At 43.1% G+C, this 16,355-nt stretch overlaps 1 protein-coding gene across 7 annotated transcripts in view; it reads left to right on the forward strand.

Moving 5' to 3' along the window:
- TMEM71 (transmembrane protein 71) overlaps positions 1-16,355 on the forward strand; it is a 30,686-nt gene that overhangs the window by 4,550 nt on the left and 9,781 nt on the right. For 5 of the 7 annotated variants that reach the window (XM_044244922.1, XM_044244926.1, XM_044244924.1 and 2 more), the window contains 3 exons: positions 592-804; positions 2,322-2,494; positions 14,673-14,846. In XM_044244922.1, coding sequence (XP_044100857.1) covers positions 592-804; positions 2,322-2,494; positions 14,673-14,846 — 560 coding nt within the window. The remainder of the gene's footprint in view (positions 1-591; positions 805-2,321; positions 2,495-14,672; positions 14,847-16,355) is intronic. The other 2 variants (XM_044244927.1, XM_044244929.1) reach the window with 1 other exon arrangement.

A 16,355-nucleotide genomic window follows, 5' to 3' on the forward strand; every position in this document is an offset into this window, starting at 1 on the left:
AACCCAACACACATGGAGATTTTCCCAAGCGAATGGGAGACTTTCCTGGATATCAAATCACAACTGCATAGTCATTTGTGCAGCTGTTCTAGAGGGAAATCGGCAAAGGCCAAAAAGATCTCTTTGACTGTGTCTTCACCCTGTAACTCTTCTGTGCCTGGTGGCTGCAAGGTTGAAATTTATCAATCAGGGAAAGAATAAAGATATTGCAACAGGAAGGCTATTCAAAGAAAAGGGATGGTGACTAGAAGTTTCCAACATCCCAGATAGGCTGTTTTGCAATTTTTTCATCCAAGAAAATGGATTAATGTCAGGGGTATAGTTGCATCGTGTGGTGCAAAGACTGATTAGACAGAAAGTTTTCGTCAACATGTTTAAAACAGAAAAAGGCACTAAATGCCCTGTCGTTTAATGCTCTCACTAGTGAGGAGATGAAGCCCAGAGTAGAAGTGACATTCTTAGGGAGGCAGAAGTAACTGGTGGCCATGAATGCTAAGAGGTGTTTTCCTTCACAGTGGCTAGAAATGTGGTTTTTGTGGGACTGGACGTAGTGGATAGAAGTGGAAAGGACTTTCCTTCTTCCCCCTTTAGTTTTGCCTGTGATTTCCTGGATGGTGACACGTCCTTCAAATGCTGCTCTGTAGATCTCCTAACAGCCTCCCACTTTGCCTGTCGCCGAAGTCCCAGACTCCTCTCCAATGGATACTACACTTGGACAGAAGACACTTTCCTCTATGACAAAGATGGCAACATAACTCTGAGCCCACCCCAGACCAGTGTTCTTTACAAGGAGAATTTAGTGAGGTAAGTAGAGGATATTACATGAGAGAATCTGAAGTCTGGTCCACCCACTTAGTTATTCATTCGTTCATTTGTTCATTTAGCGTTGATTCCTAAGAGCTCATTATCGTGGAGGCACAAAGACTCATAAGGGGCAAGGACTGCTGACGTGAAAACAAACGAACGCGCTAAAGCAGTATGGGGGCTGCGGTCAAGGTCTGAACAGAATGCAGTGGAGGAGATGAGGAAAGGAAGCCCATTTCATTTGGGGAAACAGGTTAAAACCAGATTCCTAGAGATAATGAAGATGGATTTGAGTCTTGACAAGAGTCTTGACAGATGTAGGATGTTAGCTAAAATAAAAGTAGCAAGTGAGACTTCCAGAGATGGAATGGGCATGGAGCCCTGGAAGACCCTGTACCATTTGGAAAACGGCAGGCAGTTTGGCAGAAATCAACTCAGGGTGGAGGGGCAGGAGGGAAGACTGAGCAGACACAAACTGAAGCTTCAAGTCCAGCTCAGGGTGTTTGTTTTTGGTCTGAAGGCAAGGAGGAGTCATTGACAAATGACGAATGACCAGATTTGTTCTTACAACATGGAGGATAGGATGCTGGGAGTATGGATGGGTGAGCAGGCAAAATCTCCCAGAAATGCAAATCACATGCATGTCATCACTATGCCTCTCCCTTGACATACCCAGTGATTTCCCTTTACCCTAACATCAAATTGTAGCTCTTTACATAATGTTACTATAATGGAGAACTATTCAAGATTCTTCATTCCCTGCCTTCATGTTACCTGTCCAGCCTCATTTCCTAGCATGAGCCAATATGAGACTTACTTGTTCTTCAATGACTGAATCAGATCATCCTCTAAAGCTCAGTGGTCTCCTATCCTCAGAAACCTCCCTTGACTCCTGATCAGCAACACCCTTCCTGATGCTCTCAGAGCAGCCTCCAGTTAATTCCGCCGGAGCGCACATCCCCTACCTAGTATGGTAGTGCGGACCAGAGACTAGAGCCAGAGCCAGAGCCAGGCTGCCTGGGTTTGCTTCCCAGTTATGCCACTTACTAGATATATGACCTCAACCAAGTGCCTTAACCTTTTGTGCTTCAGTTTCCTGATCTGAAAAGGGGGGTCACGATAGTACTTCCCTCACGGGGCTGTTCCAAGGATAATATGAGTTACTTTATGTCAACCACAAAGAAAGCCATCTGGTGTGGGATAAGCTCTATGAAGTCATTAGCTTCATCTGCATAGTTCTTGTCTCTCTCCTGTACTGGTTTGTGAACTTTTTGTACTGAAGGTTTTATTTTGTATCTCAGCATCTTTGATACTGATCCAGGCACCTGGAACACACAGAAATTTAAGAAACTTCTGTGGGATTAACAGAGGGAACAAATGAAATGAGCTTCACAGATCCGAGTTACAGAGATGGGTTCTATGCATCAAATCACTTTCACTAAATTTTTGGTTTTGAACCAAACGTAGCTGCTATGCATTATGCATCATGCTAGTTTCATTTCTCCATTTCTCTTCAGAATATTTAGAAAGAAAAAGAGAGTGCGCCGTTCCTTTTCTAATCTCTTCAGCCTCAGTACCTCTAAATCCTGGCTGCACGGAAACATCTTTGGTGATGTTGACTCTTCCTTAAGTGAGGACACCTGGTTAGAGGGGGTCAGGAGGCTGGACATGGAGCATTGCAATGAAACTGGTGAGTCTGAATCTCCTTTTCCACAGTGCAATATCATTCACAAATGGGCAGCAGCAACCATGCTGTTCCGGACCAATATAAATTCCAGAGATGACTATCATTGCATAGAAGGAATGGGCCCCATTTTTAAAAAATCACCAAGGTTCTCTCCACACTACTTACGTGATCCAGTTACATACGTATTCATGTCACGTATTATGCAAAATAGCCTAATTTAAATGTGTAAATTATTAAGCTGATAATACCTGAAATATGTGTTTGTACATCTTTGGTGTATCTTGTCTATACAGGATAGAGATGGAGAAAAGACACTGAAGTTGGGTCCAAGTCTCTGGGTGACACACTGAGATAGTTACTTAACTCTGCTATGTCTCAGTTTCCTCATTTTAAAAACAAGATACATATGTAGAGTATAATATATATATTCATGTATTCCTATTGAAATACATGCTACATGCAAGTATTATATATACATGTATATCATATATATTCATATTAAATATACATGATACTGTGTATACATATTATGTAATACACAGAATACAATATTACTATATGTAAATATGTGTATATAGATACACATATATGTATGTAAACACAATGATATGAACTCAAAGTATATCTTAAAGATTAAATGGACAATGAATGTCAAGCATATTTCAATCCCTGATACTCAGTGATTTGTAGTTATTATTACTAGAATGGGGACAGTGGTTATTTATTAGGCACCTACCATCTGCCAGGCAGTGTGCTAAGTCTGGGGACACAAGAGTAAATACAAATAACATAACCCCAGCCTCTAGTTTGCTGGGGCAGGGGGGTGAGGTTCAGACCTTTGTCAAATAATTGCACAAACAAATATAAAATAATTGTGGTAAATGCCATGGAGAAAAACATATGATGTAATGAGAGATTTGACCCAGTCAGAAACTTAGGAAAGTCATCCCCATTGAAGTGGCATTTGAGCTATTTTCCAGAAAATAGGAGGGACTTCTCTGGGCAAAGGAGGAAGCCAAGAGACAAAATGGCTAGGTCTGAGGAATCTGGGGAGTAGGTTTGCTGGGTGAGGGAAGACCACATGCATGGTTTGGAGCATGTTGAGGTGAAGTTCCTTTGGGACATAAGGGGCAAGTCAATCTGGGGCTCCAAGGGACAGTGTGAGTTAATGCTACACATCTGTGAATCGCCTCTGAAGCCACAGAATGGCTGAGACACATTAGGAAGAAGGTAGAGTTGGCAAAGAGGGAGTCCAGAAGGGAGCATTTTGAATGCGTGACTAGGACAGGATTAGTCTGCAAAAGGGATTGAGAGGAGGCATCCAGAGAGGGGAGAGGAAGACGAAGTGTTATGAAATGAGAACCAAAGGAAAATAGGGCTTCAAGAGGGATGGGGCAGTTATCAGTGACAAATCATGTTCAGGGGTTAAACAGGATGACAACCGGATTTGTTGATCTTGAAGTTATTGGTGGTGGAGAACTAGGAAGGGCATCTGGGTGGCTCAGTCCGTTAAGCATCTGCCTTCGGCTCATGTCATGATCCCGGGGTCCTGGAATAGAGCTCCGCATCAGGTCCCGTGCGTAGCCTGTTTCTCCCTCTCTATCTGCCCCTCCCCCACTGCTCATGTTCTCTCTCGCTCTTTCAAATAAATAAATAAAACCCTTTTTAAAAAAGAGAAGAGAACCAGAGGGTAGAGAGTGAAGAGTGTGGAAGGTAAGGAAATGGAGGCTGGGGTTGAGGATCCTTCAAGATGCTTTCTGAGAAGGGAGGGAGAAAGACTCCCCCACCCCCACACACATTCTACTCTGGGAACAGTCATCCTTTTTCAATTTCCTGAATGGACCATGTTCTTCCACACTTCTGTGGCTGTGCTCATGTTGTTCATTCTGCTGGAATCCATTCATTCATTCACTCATTCATTCATTCATTCAATTGTAAGATTTATTGAGGGCCAGCTATCTACCAGGGACCATTTTACACACTGGGACATATTGGCAAGCAAACTTGTTCTCATGGAACTTGCATCCCTGTGGGGGTAGACAGACAATGTGTAAGCTACATAGCATGTTAAAAGTGGTAAGCGGTGTGGGAAAAAACAGAGGAGGAAGAGATGGGGATTGCAAGTTTAAGTAGGGCGATTAAGATGACCTCATAAGAATGACTTCTGAGCATTGGCTGCAAAGTGGAACTGAAGCATCTAGGAGAGGAACAATCCAGGCAAAGGAAATGCCAGCACAAAGTTCCTGGACTAGGAGCATCCCAGGGCTGAGTGTGAGAGGGGAGGAGAGAGGGGAGGATCTCAGAGGGATGTGGCTGTGCCAGTGGGGAAGGACAGGGACAATGGGAAGCCCATTCAAAAATTTCACCTGCTACTCTGAAGAAGGGGAGAACCCATTGGAGGATTTTAATCAGAGGAATAAGATTCTGTTTATACATTGACAAGGTAACTCTGGCTGCTGTGTTCAGATTAGACGTAAGATAGGTAGTAGAGCAGAAGCAAGGAAATCAGTTAAGATGATGTTGGAGTGACTCACTGGGGTGATAATAGTAGCTGGAACGAAGTAGGTAGAGGTAAGAAGCAGGAGCATTCTGGATACATTTCAAAGATAGTGCCAACAGGAGAAAAAAAAGAGCCAACAGGATTTGCTGATGTAACCTTGGAGAAAGAAGTAAAGCGTGTTTACTTATAAGCTAAGTATCTTCTGTCCCGTTTAAGTATTTACCTTGTTTATATACATTATCCTGTTTAAATATCCCCAAACCCCCTAGGAAGTAGGTCTTATGATCATAATTTTTTATAGTTATGGTGAAAGTGAGGCTCAGGGTTAAGTGACTTGCCCAAGTTCATTTAGTTTATAAACAGCAGAACTGGAATCCAATGTGGATCTGCCTGGTTCAAAAACCCAGTCTTTGTTCTAGTGCCAGAAAGGATTTCACTTTTCTTTCCAAGATGAAATCCAACATATATACCCCACAGTCCAGGCTCAAAGAGCAGGCAAGAGGAGACATATAATACAACCATATAATAATTTAATGGTTTAATACTTGCATGTCTTACTATTTTTCTCATTCTTCTTCCTGGGCAGAAAATACAATGCTACATTCATTAAAAAACAACAACAACAAAAAAACAAAAAAAACAAAAAAAACTTTTTAAGTTGTGGGAATAATAGATTCATGAGAAGTTGCTAAAAATAGTATACAGAAGGCCTGCATATACTTCATCCAGATTCCCTTACTGGTTACAACTTACTCAACTATATACAGTCATTATCAAACTCAGGAAATTGACATTGACACAATAGGATTAAGATTTCACCAGTATTTAAATGTACTTGTGTGTGTGAGAGTGTATACTAGATAAATTTAAATTTAAAAACAGAGTACTTGTTAAATGAAGACATAAGTCTTATACAAACAAAAGATTATTTAAATAGAGTGTATCCTAGTTCCCACAATAACAAGGATGAATAAACAGGACGATGTGAAGAGAAGGAGGCAGGGAAGCGGGGCCTGGAAAGATAGACAGAAGATATATTTGGAGAACCTTCTGTGCCATATTGAGGAGCTCGGATTTTTACCTTACTCAATCAAAAGTACCTTAGAAGGCACTTGAGCAGGGCGATAACATAATCAGGTTTGAATTTTCAAAGATTACCTTGACAGTAACATGAACTGAAGATTGGATGAAGGGTGACAAGTGGGAGCTCAAGGGCGATTAAAACCAACAGGCAGACAAAAGAACATCTAGAAGTAGAGAGGAAGGAAGAGATTTAACAAATATTCTCCAAGGCCTAATGGACAGATTGGTGAATGAGTGACTATAGCAATGCGAAGTGGGAAGAATCCAAGAACACTGGGGGAAGGCAGGAAAAGTTGAGGCATCACGAAGATCTGGAAGACAGGACTGGCAGAGTGAAGAGGGGAATGGGCATTTGAGCTGAATGGGTCTGAATTCAAGTTCTGAAGCCATCTTTTCCAGCCTGAGTGTTCTTAGGAAAGTTAATGAACACCCCCAACCTCCATTTCTTCACATATAAAAGAGGAGACTAGTAGCACATAGAATCATTGTGAGGGTGATAGGTACTAATTAGTGAAAAGTACATACTTGTATAAGGACTGGTTCTGCCTGAGACTTATTAGCTCTAAAGCAGCAAAAAAAGAAAAAAGAACAGATTTGAGTCAAGAAATGAGATAACAAATTCTATTTCACATGAACTGAATTTGAGGCACAAATGGGAAGTAGTAAGATAGCCAGGGGAGGTTTGGAAACATAACAAAAGCATTGCAGAACAAGAAAGGACCTAAAGATATTGCTTTGGAAGCCAATAGTAGAAGTGTTACAGGGGTCTCTGGAATAAAGGGGTTTATTTACAGAAAATGTGAATGAGCAGAAATGGGAGTTAAAGAAATTGAGGAGCATGATCAGAAGGTCCAGTCATAATTCCCCCTAACCATAATGAGTATCGCGGGCCAACATCACACCAACCAACTCATGTACTTTTTAAAGATTTTATTTATTTATTTCAGAGAGAGAGAGAGCACCAGCAAGGGAAGGAGCAGAGAGAGGGGAAGACTTCCACTGAGCAGGGAGCTCCACATGAGGGTCAGTTTCAGGACCCCAAGCTTTTGACATGAGCTGAAGGCAGGCACTTAACTACCTGAGCATTCTAGGTGTCCCCCAGTCACTCCGTATTATGTCCATCCCCTCTCTCCAGTGTCTGTGAAGGAGTATTACCCGTGTGTGTGTGCATGTGTTAAGAACGTTGAACCTAAGACCTACCCTCTTAGCAAAATTTGGCCACAACACAGCATTGTTAGCTATAGCCTCTGTGCTGTGCATTAGATGAGTAGGATTTGTTTATCTTGCACAGATGAAACTTGGACTGATGAAGTCATGTAATATTTCTCCTTCTGTGTCTGACTTATTTCATTTAGCATAATATCCTTTAGGCCCATCCATCTTGATGAGGATCTGAAGAAAATGGAAACCTTGTGCACTGTTGGTGGGAATGTAAATTGGTCCAGCCACTATGTAAAGGTTTCACAGAAGAAAGAAATTAAAAATAGAACTACCATATGATCCAGGAATCCCACTTCTAGGCATATACTCAGAGGATTTGAAATCAAAATCTCAAAGAGATATTATCCTCACTCCCAGGTTCATTGCAGCATTATTTACAGGAGCCAAGATAGAGAAACATCCCAAGTGCCCATCAGTGATGAATGAAGAAAGAAAATATGGTATATACATATAAAGGAATGTTAATCAGCATTATTAAAAAGGAAATCCTATCATTTGTAACAACATAGAAAGGATGTTATCCTTATCTCTCTTATAGAGAGGGAAACCAAGGCAGATTAGATACTTGCCCTGAGGCCACAAAACTAGTAAGTAGCATAGCCCGAATTCCAAGCCAAGAGTCTTGAACATATGCTCACTACGCTATACCCAGGAAAGGTTCTCTGGGGAAGATTTCTCAGGCAGGAAACCAGAAGAGCATGTCATAGAAGAGGAGAATATAAAGAAATGGCTAATGTATACAGCTTAATATAGAAGTCAATTCAAGTGTCTTATAGCTTTGGAAAGTTTTCTCATAAATAAGTTACATGAGAAATCTTAATCAGAAGGCAACATAGAACTCATTTTACCTACTCCTGGCATCCGTGGTAGATGGGCACAAATGTCACAGTAATCAGGAGCACTAATTACCTTTTAATTGAGATATAATTCACATATCATGATATCTATCATTTTAATGTGTACAATTCAGTGATTCTTAAAAATATATTCACATGGTAGTTTGTGAAACTTTGATCACTTTTTAAAAAATTTATTTTAATTCCAGTATGGTTAACCTAAAGTGTTAAATTACTTTCAGGTAATACAGTGATTCAACAATTCTCGTCATTACTCAGCGCTCATCACGATAAGTGTACTCTTAAGCCCTTGCTCTGTTTCACCCATCCCCACCACTTCCCTTTTGATCACTATCTGTTTATTCTCTACAGTCAAGAGTCTGTTTCTGCACTTATCTCTTCTTCTGTGTTGCTCATTTGTTTTGTTTCTTAAAATACATATATGAGTAAATACATATACGGTGTTTGTCTTTCTCTGATTTCACTTAGCTTTATACCCTCTAGATGTTGTTGCAAATGCATGTTGTTGCAAATGGCAAGATTTCATTCTTTTTGATGGCTGAGTAATAGCCCATTGTGTGTGTGTGTGTGTGATATCTTCTTTATCCATTCATGCCTTGATGTACAATTAGGCTGCTTCCATAACTTGGCTATTGTAAATAATGCTGCAATAAACACAGAGGTCCATGTGTATTTTTGAAATTAATGTTTTTGTATTGTTTGGGTAAATACCCAGTAAAGTAATCATAGGGTGGCTCTATTTTTAATTTTTTGAGGAACCTCCATACTGTCTCCCACAGTGACTGCACCGGGCCACTATGACCCTTTTCTAATTCTGGAACATTTTCACCACCGCAAAGAGAAATGCCACACTCATGAGCAGTCATTACCTATTCCCGATTCTTCCTTCCCACCTCAAGCCCCTGTCAACCATTAGTCTGCTTGCTGTCTCCATGGATTTGCTTATTTTGGACTGCCATGACTTTTTAAAGGATGGCTCTTCTTCTCACTGGCAATGCTGCTGCAGCAGTGGCTTGCTTGTGTTCACCCATCAGGTGCTTTTTGGAAGTTTCCATCTCTTGGTTATAGGCTGGCTTTCCTGAATACATCCAGCAAGTCTCTTCTCAGTGTTACAGCAACATTTCCAGAAGTGGGGGCTGGGGTGGCCGACCCCTCTAGGACATAGAAGTCATGAACACCAGGGAACCTGGGTGAATCAGTTGGTTAAACATCTGCCTTTGTCTATGGTCATGATCTCAGGGTTGTGGGACCAAGCCCCATGTAAGGCTCCTTGTTCAGTGGAGAGTCTCTTTCTCCCTCTTCCTCTGCTCTTTCTGCTCATGCTCTCTCTCTAAAATGAATAATAAATCTTAAAGAAAAAAAAAAAAAAAACAGTCACGAACACCGTTTCTCACAGTGACAGAGAAGCTGTGGTCCCTTTTCCAATTCTCTCAGCCCTTCCGACATAACCAAGGAGAAAGGCTTAGTTTAGAATCTTGGTACTTTAAGGCTCAAAGTCTTGCTAGTCTTTTGTTTTCACGAAGTTCTTTTAACAAAGAATAGGCTCAGCTTTTTGGTATTTCGGGCAAATTAAATAAAGTCTCATTTTCATTGTACTCAGTTTTACATTTACTTTCTCTTTGTGGCATTTAAGTGATTGACATAACGTTTCCTTCAAAGTAAAAGATTTAATGAAACAAAGAAAATATTAAAGATGGCTAAGAGTAGGCAGTCTCTGGGATACAGCAAAAACCAGGAAAATGATGGTTGGTTGTCAGAAGTCTGGGACTCGGTGTTCTAAAGGCAATGTTACATGTATTCAGAAATTAACATCTAGTTTTCCCGTAGTTTCCTCCTGGATACATGTCCAAACAATTGTAAAGCAATTGGACCACACGAGTGCTATGGGAGGATGAGATATCTTGCTAAAATTCCCATGGTTTCCAAATATCTTCTAAATATAACAAATCAAACCACCCCCCCCTCCAAAATCAGTAATTAGGCAAACCGGGTGCACACAGGACTTTGAAATCCTTCATCTCTGCTGTCAACTGTAATCAAATCTTCCCCAGACTTCTTGTTTTCCGGATTTACCCAAGGCCCCGTGACTTTTATCAGCAATTTATTTTTCTCTGGAAATGTTGCCTCGTTAGAAGACTCAAGAAGAATTCAAAATTAAATTGTTCTGCTGTTTTCTCTCTGGGCAAGGGATGCAATCAAAACTTACTTCCCCTGACTTTCTCGTGCCTCATTTTTCAGACTAAAAAGGATTTTTATTGGTTGCCTATTTTATCCTTAGCTCACCCCTTCTGCAGCTGTGTCTAGACACCTTCCTCATCAGCTGCAATCATTTTTTAGCCATGGCATTTTGCAGCTCCCCAGACCCCGAGACTGCAGTTCGGGAGACGTTCCCGGGGCCTGTGAGTCATAGCGAAAGACGATAAAACATTCCTGCAGGGAGGACTGGTCAGGACTGCCCACTTCACTTCTGCCGGTCCAAGGAAAGAAAGGCAGGACAACCTCAGACAAGGCTTCCCAGCTTGAGGTCTGTGCTTTTCTCCAGAGCCAATACCTCTCCTATAAATATCTTTGATGGCAGCCTCTGTATATGGCTTTGTGTTTCCCTCCATAGCAAACAATAATGCCCATTTTATATGCAAGGATATGGAAATACACTTAGAAGAAACAGACCGTTTTTAAAATGGAAGTAAGCTAGATGGAATTTAAATACATCAGGAGAAACAGATTAGAATTAATACCTTCAAATGTAATACAACAAAACTGTTTGTGGAAATGTTATCTGCATTAGGATCCTCTCATTTATTATCAAGGGTGGAGACAAAAATTAAATGTCAGTTAGGGAAAGTGTACATTGGGGACAAACCATGTCTTCCCACAGATGAAAATTCTTTGATCATTCTTTAATGTTAAGATTTTTTTTTTTTTTTTTGCAATTTCCTTCTTTAATGCCATCTCTTCTAGAAAATTCTGAATAAGATTCCAGTACTTTATAGGGATGCAGCTCCCAGGGCAAGGCTCTGAGTTCAACAAGGCAGCCAAGCTTGGAGACATTTTCACTGCTCTCACAGGAGTCCTATCCACAGCTCTGCAGATCTTAGTGAAACGTCAGCCTTCAAGAAATAATCAGCCATGAAAGTTCTTAGTTCTTTCTCACTTCCATGTGAATTTGACCAGATAGGCTTCTCTCTCTGTCTCTCTCTCTCTCTCTGACAGCTTTATTGAGATTTAACTGATTTACAAAGAATTGTACATATTTAATGTGTAAATTCAATGAGTTTGAACAGGTGCAAACACCTGTGGCACCATCGCCACAGTCAAGGCATAGGAATATCCAAGCCCTCCAGAGTTTCCGTGTCCTTGTGGGCATATGTGTGTGTGTTTGGGGGGGTGTTTGTAGTAACAACACTCAACATCAGATCCATTCTCCTTACAAATGTTGCAGAGCACAATGCTGTTGTTACGTATAGCTACTATGTTACTTAGTGGATCTCTAGAACCTATTCCTCAAGTGTAACTGAAACTGTATACCCATTGAACAGTAATCCCCCATTAGGTGCCTCCCAGCCCCTGGAAACCACCACTCTGTTCTCTGCCTCTGTGACTGAGGATTTTAGGTACCTCCTGGAAGTGGACCTGCACAGTGTTTGCCCTTCTATGACTGGCTTATTTCACTTAGCACAATGTCCTCCAGGTTCATCCATGGCATTGCAAATGGCAGGATTTTCTTTATTCCTTCATCTATAGATGAATGCTTCGGTTGTTCTGGGAGCGTGGCCATTGTGATTGGTGCTGCAATGCACATGGTCCAGGACCTCCTGGGCCGCATGGACATTACTGGATGATCCCTGTGTTTTACTTTCTGCTGTTTCCTTTCTCTATGGCAACCAGCAGGGATGCTTCTGCAGACTGCTTTTTATCAAGCGGCCGCAGGGTGTGGGTGGGATGGTGGGAGGGAGACTGCAAGGTTGGCAGAAATTCCCCGGTCCAAAAGCACCAGCTCGTTTGCTCAGTATCCAGGCTGAGTGGGAGGGGAGTGCCACATGCAGAGTCAGCCCACCAGCCTGGGCTAGGAGGCCACTCTCCCTGCTTAAAGCCTCAAACTCAAATCAGCTTTAGCCTCCACAAAGCTGAGCAGTGACCGCTCCCCACCCCCCCCCGGCCCCGACCCCGTCTCTATGGCTGCTGTGACGCTGTTACAGCGGCCCAAGTTGGTAGCCCATGTCTCATCCTCCCTACCCCCCTCCCTGAACTCTCTGTGTATTACATACCTTACTGAGTGCTAACAACATGCTCCACATCATTGCTGGGGTCTGGGGCTGGGACAGGCGAAGTGGCCTTTTTCTCATGGTGGTTTTAGTCTCATAAGGGAAGTAGATATTAAACAAAAACCACACAAATTATGTATTAAATAGTATGTGTTTATATAATAATTATGACATCATAAATTATGATTTGCCCTATGAAGGCAGAATGCAGGGTATTTTGATAAGAGTAAGGGCAATCAGGAAGATATAGAAAATGTAGGAAAATACAGATGTTCTCTGCTTGTAAGTGCTTACCAGAGTTGCTGAAAGAGCTCTAATGATCAGGATTCATTCTACACTCGGGTCTGCTCTCTCTGTGACAGGGTTTCACAACCTCAGCATTGCTGACACTTGGGACTGGACGATCCTTCACTGTGAGGCCTGCCCTGTGCCTTACAGGATGCTAACCACATCCCTGGGCTCTAGTCACTGGATGACAGCAGCAACTCCCTCCCCTGCCGCGCCTGCCCCCCCACCCCAATCTGTGACTGCCGAAAAGGTCTTCAGACATTATCAGATGTCCCTGGGGGCAGAAATCTCCTCCAGTTAAGGAGCACCATTGTATGAAGACCCCATGTATTTGGGGGGGGATTCCACAATCGCTCCCTGTTCCTGGAATGGGGGATGGGAGTCTCCTATTGCTGAGTGAGCACTTCAACACAGAGCAGTCCTCACGTTACACTCATGTTCCAAATTCCCTGGGAATATATCTTAGCAACAGAGTGTGACCCATGAGGCCCTTCGTGATCGGATCCCTGCTTAGCAGTCCAGCCAAGATCATCTCCTAAGAGTACCCACCCTCACATGCCCTCCTGTCTAAGCTCATAGGAGCACTCGCTATTCAGGGAACACCTTCCCCCATGTTCTCTCGTGGGTTAATGTCTTTTCTTCTCCTCTTCTTCTTTCCCTTTCCCCTCGTTCCTTCTCTTACTCCCTTCCTATTCATTCTGTCTGCCATCCCCTCTTCCTGCTATCTCCCTGGAAGAACTCCTACTTGTCCAGTTTTCATGTAAGCACCATCTCATCTGTGAAGCATGCCTGGATTCCCCCGATGGACTCAGACATTCCTTCCTAGACTCTCCCTGGATGCCTTCTGCTGCCCTTCATGCTAGCAATGACCCCACAGCATCTTCATTGTTGGTGTGTATACCTGTCCCTCTCCAAACCACAGCCTCCTTGAATGAAAAAAAAAAAAAAGTTGAGATCTTTATTGTATTTTATCCAGCATCTCAAGGTATTTTACAGAGGGAGAATGCCCTTCACAGCTATTCTCTTTCTCCTCGACCAGAACATGAGGTGCACGAGGACCGAGACATCGTCTTCACCATTGTATTCTTGCAGCTGGGTCAGCTCCTCATATAGAATCACATCCAGGGAATGTTTGCTGGATGAATGAATACGAAATAGAACGAGATGGCTCTGCTATCGTTTGGTGCAATAAAGATGAGAGGCTAGGGTGCCTGCGCTGGTCAGTCCATTGATTATTGGACTCTTGATTTCAGCTCAGGTCATGATCTCAGGGTCCAGAGATCAAGCCCTGAGTCGTGTTCCTTGCTCAGCAGGGCGTCTCTCTCTCTCCCTCTCCCTCTACCCCTGATGGCTCATGAGCCTCTCTCATATACTCATTACAAATCTCTCAAATCCATCTATATAACTCCTACTGCACTCAGGGATTAAGGGTGAGATATCCTATAAATGAGTCTTCTTCTGTACCTGAGTCTTAGGCTACTAGCTCGTGATTTCTTGCAAGGCCACCTGGATATTACCATATACTAAAACCACATAATGCTTTATCCACCTGAAAATGCCACAGAAGTGTGGATGTCCAGTGACACGCTCACTCAGAGCTACTCCAGCTCTCCCCTACCTGCAGCATAAATTCCAGACTCCTCTACCAGGAAGTCACTGCCTTGTGTGACCTGTTCTCACTCTTGCTTTCCGGCCTTATGTCCCAGTGGGTCCCTTTGCTCTGATCGTATTGGAATGGTCCTTCTTCACGAGGCTTTCATGCTTCTGGCCTTTGCTGTCTCTGCACTGAAGAGCCTTTTCCTTTGGGGCCTTCAAAGATGAGGACAAATTGAAATGTCACCCCACTCAGAGACCCATCTCCCATCAGACTCCCAAAGCGTCGCTATGGGGATGACCATTTGCTACTGCATCTGGAGAGCCACTGACTGCACACCAGCACTGCACACTGAGTCCTTCTTCTTTTCCAGGCGGGGATTCTGACTGTTCCCTGACTGATGCCTGGGCGTCGGAACAGCCGAATGTAGCCCCCTCCTCTAGCCATGCCATGTCTCAGATTCCACGACAAAACTCCCACGATGGGGCTCTTCAGTCTCATGTGATGGCTTCTGAACATTTCCCAGGGAACATTTTGGATCGTGCAAGTGAGTTTTGTTTTTTTTTTTAATATGTACCACACCCAAAGAATTCCTCCTTTCAAAGCCAGAGAATGAGTTAGAGGTGACTAAGGTGCACTTGGGAATGGGATCTGCCTGTGCGCGCAGGGGAGGACCGGGGCACTGCAGCCGCAGGTGGCACACGAGTAGAGGAGGTCCCTGCTTTCAGGGTGTCATCTTAGAGGCACCAGAAGGACTGGATTTGCAGCGTTTTATTTCTTCTCTTAAAAACCCTGAAGACATTTGGCAAAATGTGAAGCTGTGCTGAAGCTGGGTGATGCGTACACAGGTGTCTGTGATTTTATGTTTCATACTTAGCTGTATCTGTGACATATTCTATAAGAAGAAAAAGAAAGGAAGGAAGACAGAAGCACCCTTTAGTGCAATGCCTCCGGCAAGGAAAAGTCAAAAGATATAAAGGTATTGGTATTTCCTGTCAGGAGTAAATCTGAAATAAATTCAACAAGCATGTTCTTCAACCTCCAGTTTGCCAACATCAGATTAATCATGTCTGCGCACAGCGCAGCATCAAGGCTCTGCCCCTCAGTTTGCCAAGGTTCAAAGCCCAGCCCCCCCTTGTTAGCTGTAACTCAGAAGCGGTTCCCCAAACTCTCTAAAACAGCATTTTCATCTGTACATGGAGATATCATAGTTCCTACCTTGTCACGACTAAAATAATTCGTGGAAAGCACTTAGCATCACATGTCCTGTATCCTAAGTACTCAAAATGTATGTGAGATTATGATTACATAAGACTGAGGTTGAACAGAAAAAAAAAAATCTTCTCTTTATTTGTCTTCACAAAACCATGGATATGCATCTCACTGACCATTCTTCCTCACTGTGCCCCCATTCCATTTGGTTCCCAGGTCAGCTACTAGGTGAGTGTTCAAGGCTTTTGTGGTTCCCTTCCAGGTGCTGGGATGACAGAGAGAACAACTCTCATTGTTCAGACAGTTTCCAGATGGCTCACAGTCACCTCCTCCAGAGGTCCTACCTTGTTTTCCAGGGGTTGGGGGGCGGTTAAGTGACCCTTCTTGGTACTCATCTAGTTTTCAAGGGCTCCTTCTCTCATGCCCATTTCCTAGACTGCTCTTGCATATTTACTTTTGCGTCTTGTCCACCAGGCTGTGAGCTACTTGAGGGTGGACAGTAGGTCTCCGTCATCTGGATACCAACCAGCCCACATAGCACCTGGGGCAGAGCAGGTGCTCCAAAACTGGTGGACCAATTAAGTGTGCTATCTCCATTTCATAGATAGGGATACTCAAGTTTAGACAGGTCAGGTAAACCTTTGTGCTTTGCTGTGTTGTGTCCAGAATGTGTCTCCAGACTGCTGTACCTGGAAGGCCCCTAGCCCCTTCAAGGCCCAGATTTAAGAACACCTCTGTGGGCCCTGGTCTGCCTCCTTCTGACTGGTGGGGGTAACACTTCCCTCCGATTCTCTAGCCCTCTGAACTTACTCTGTTGAAAACATTTTCCTCCTCTTCTCCCACT

The sequence above is a fragment of the Neovison vison genome, chromosome 4 (assembly GCF_020171115.1).
Source record: "Neovison vison isolate M4711 chromosome 4, ASM_NN_V1, whole genome shotgun sequence".
NCBI lineage: Eukaryota > Metazoa > Chordata > Mammalia > Carnivora > Mustelidae > Neogale > Neogale vison.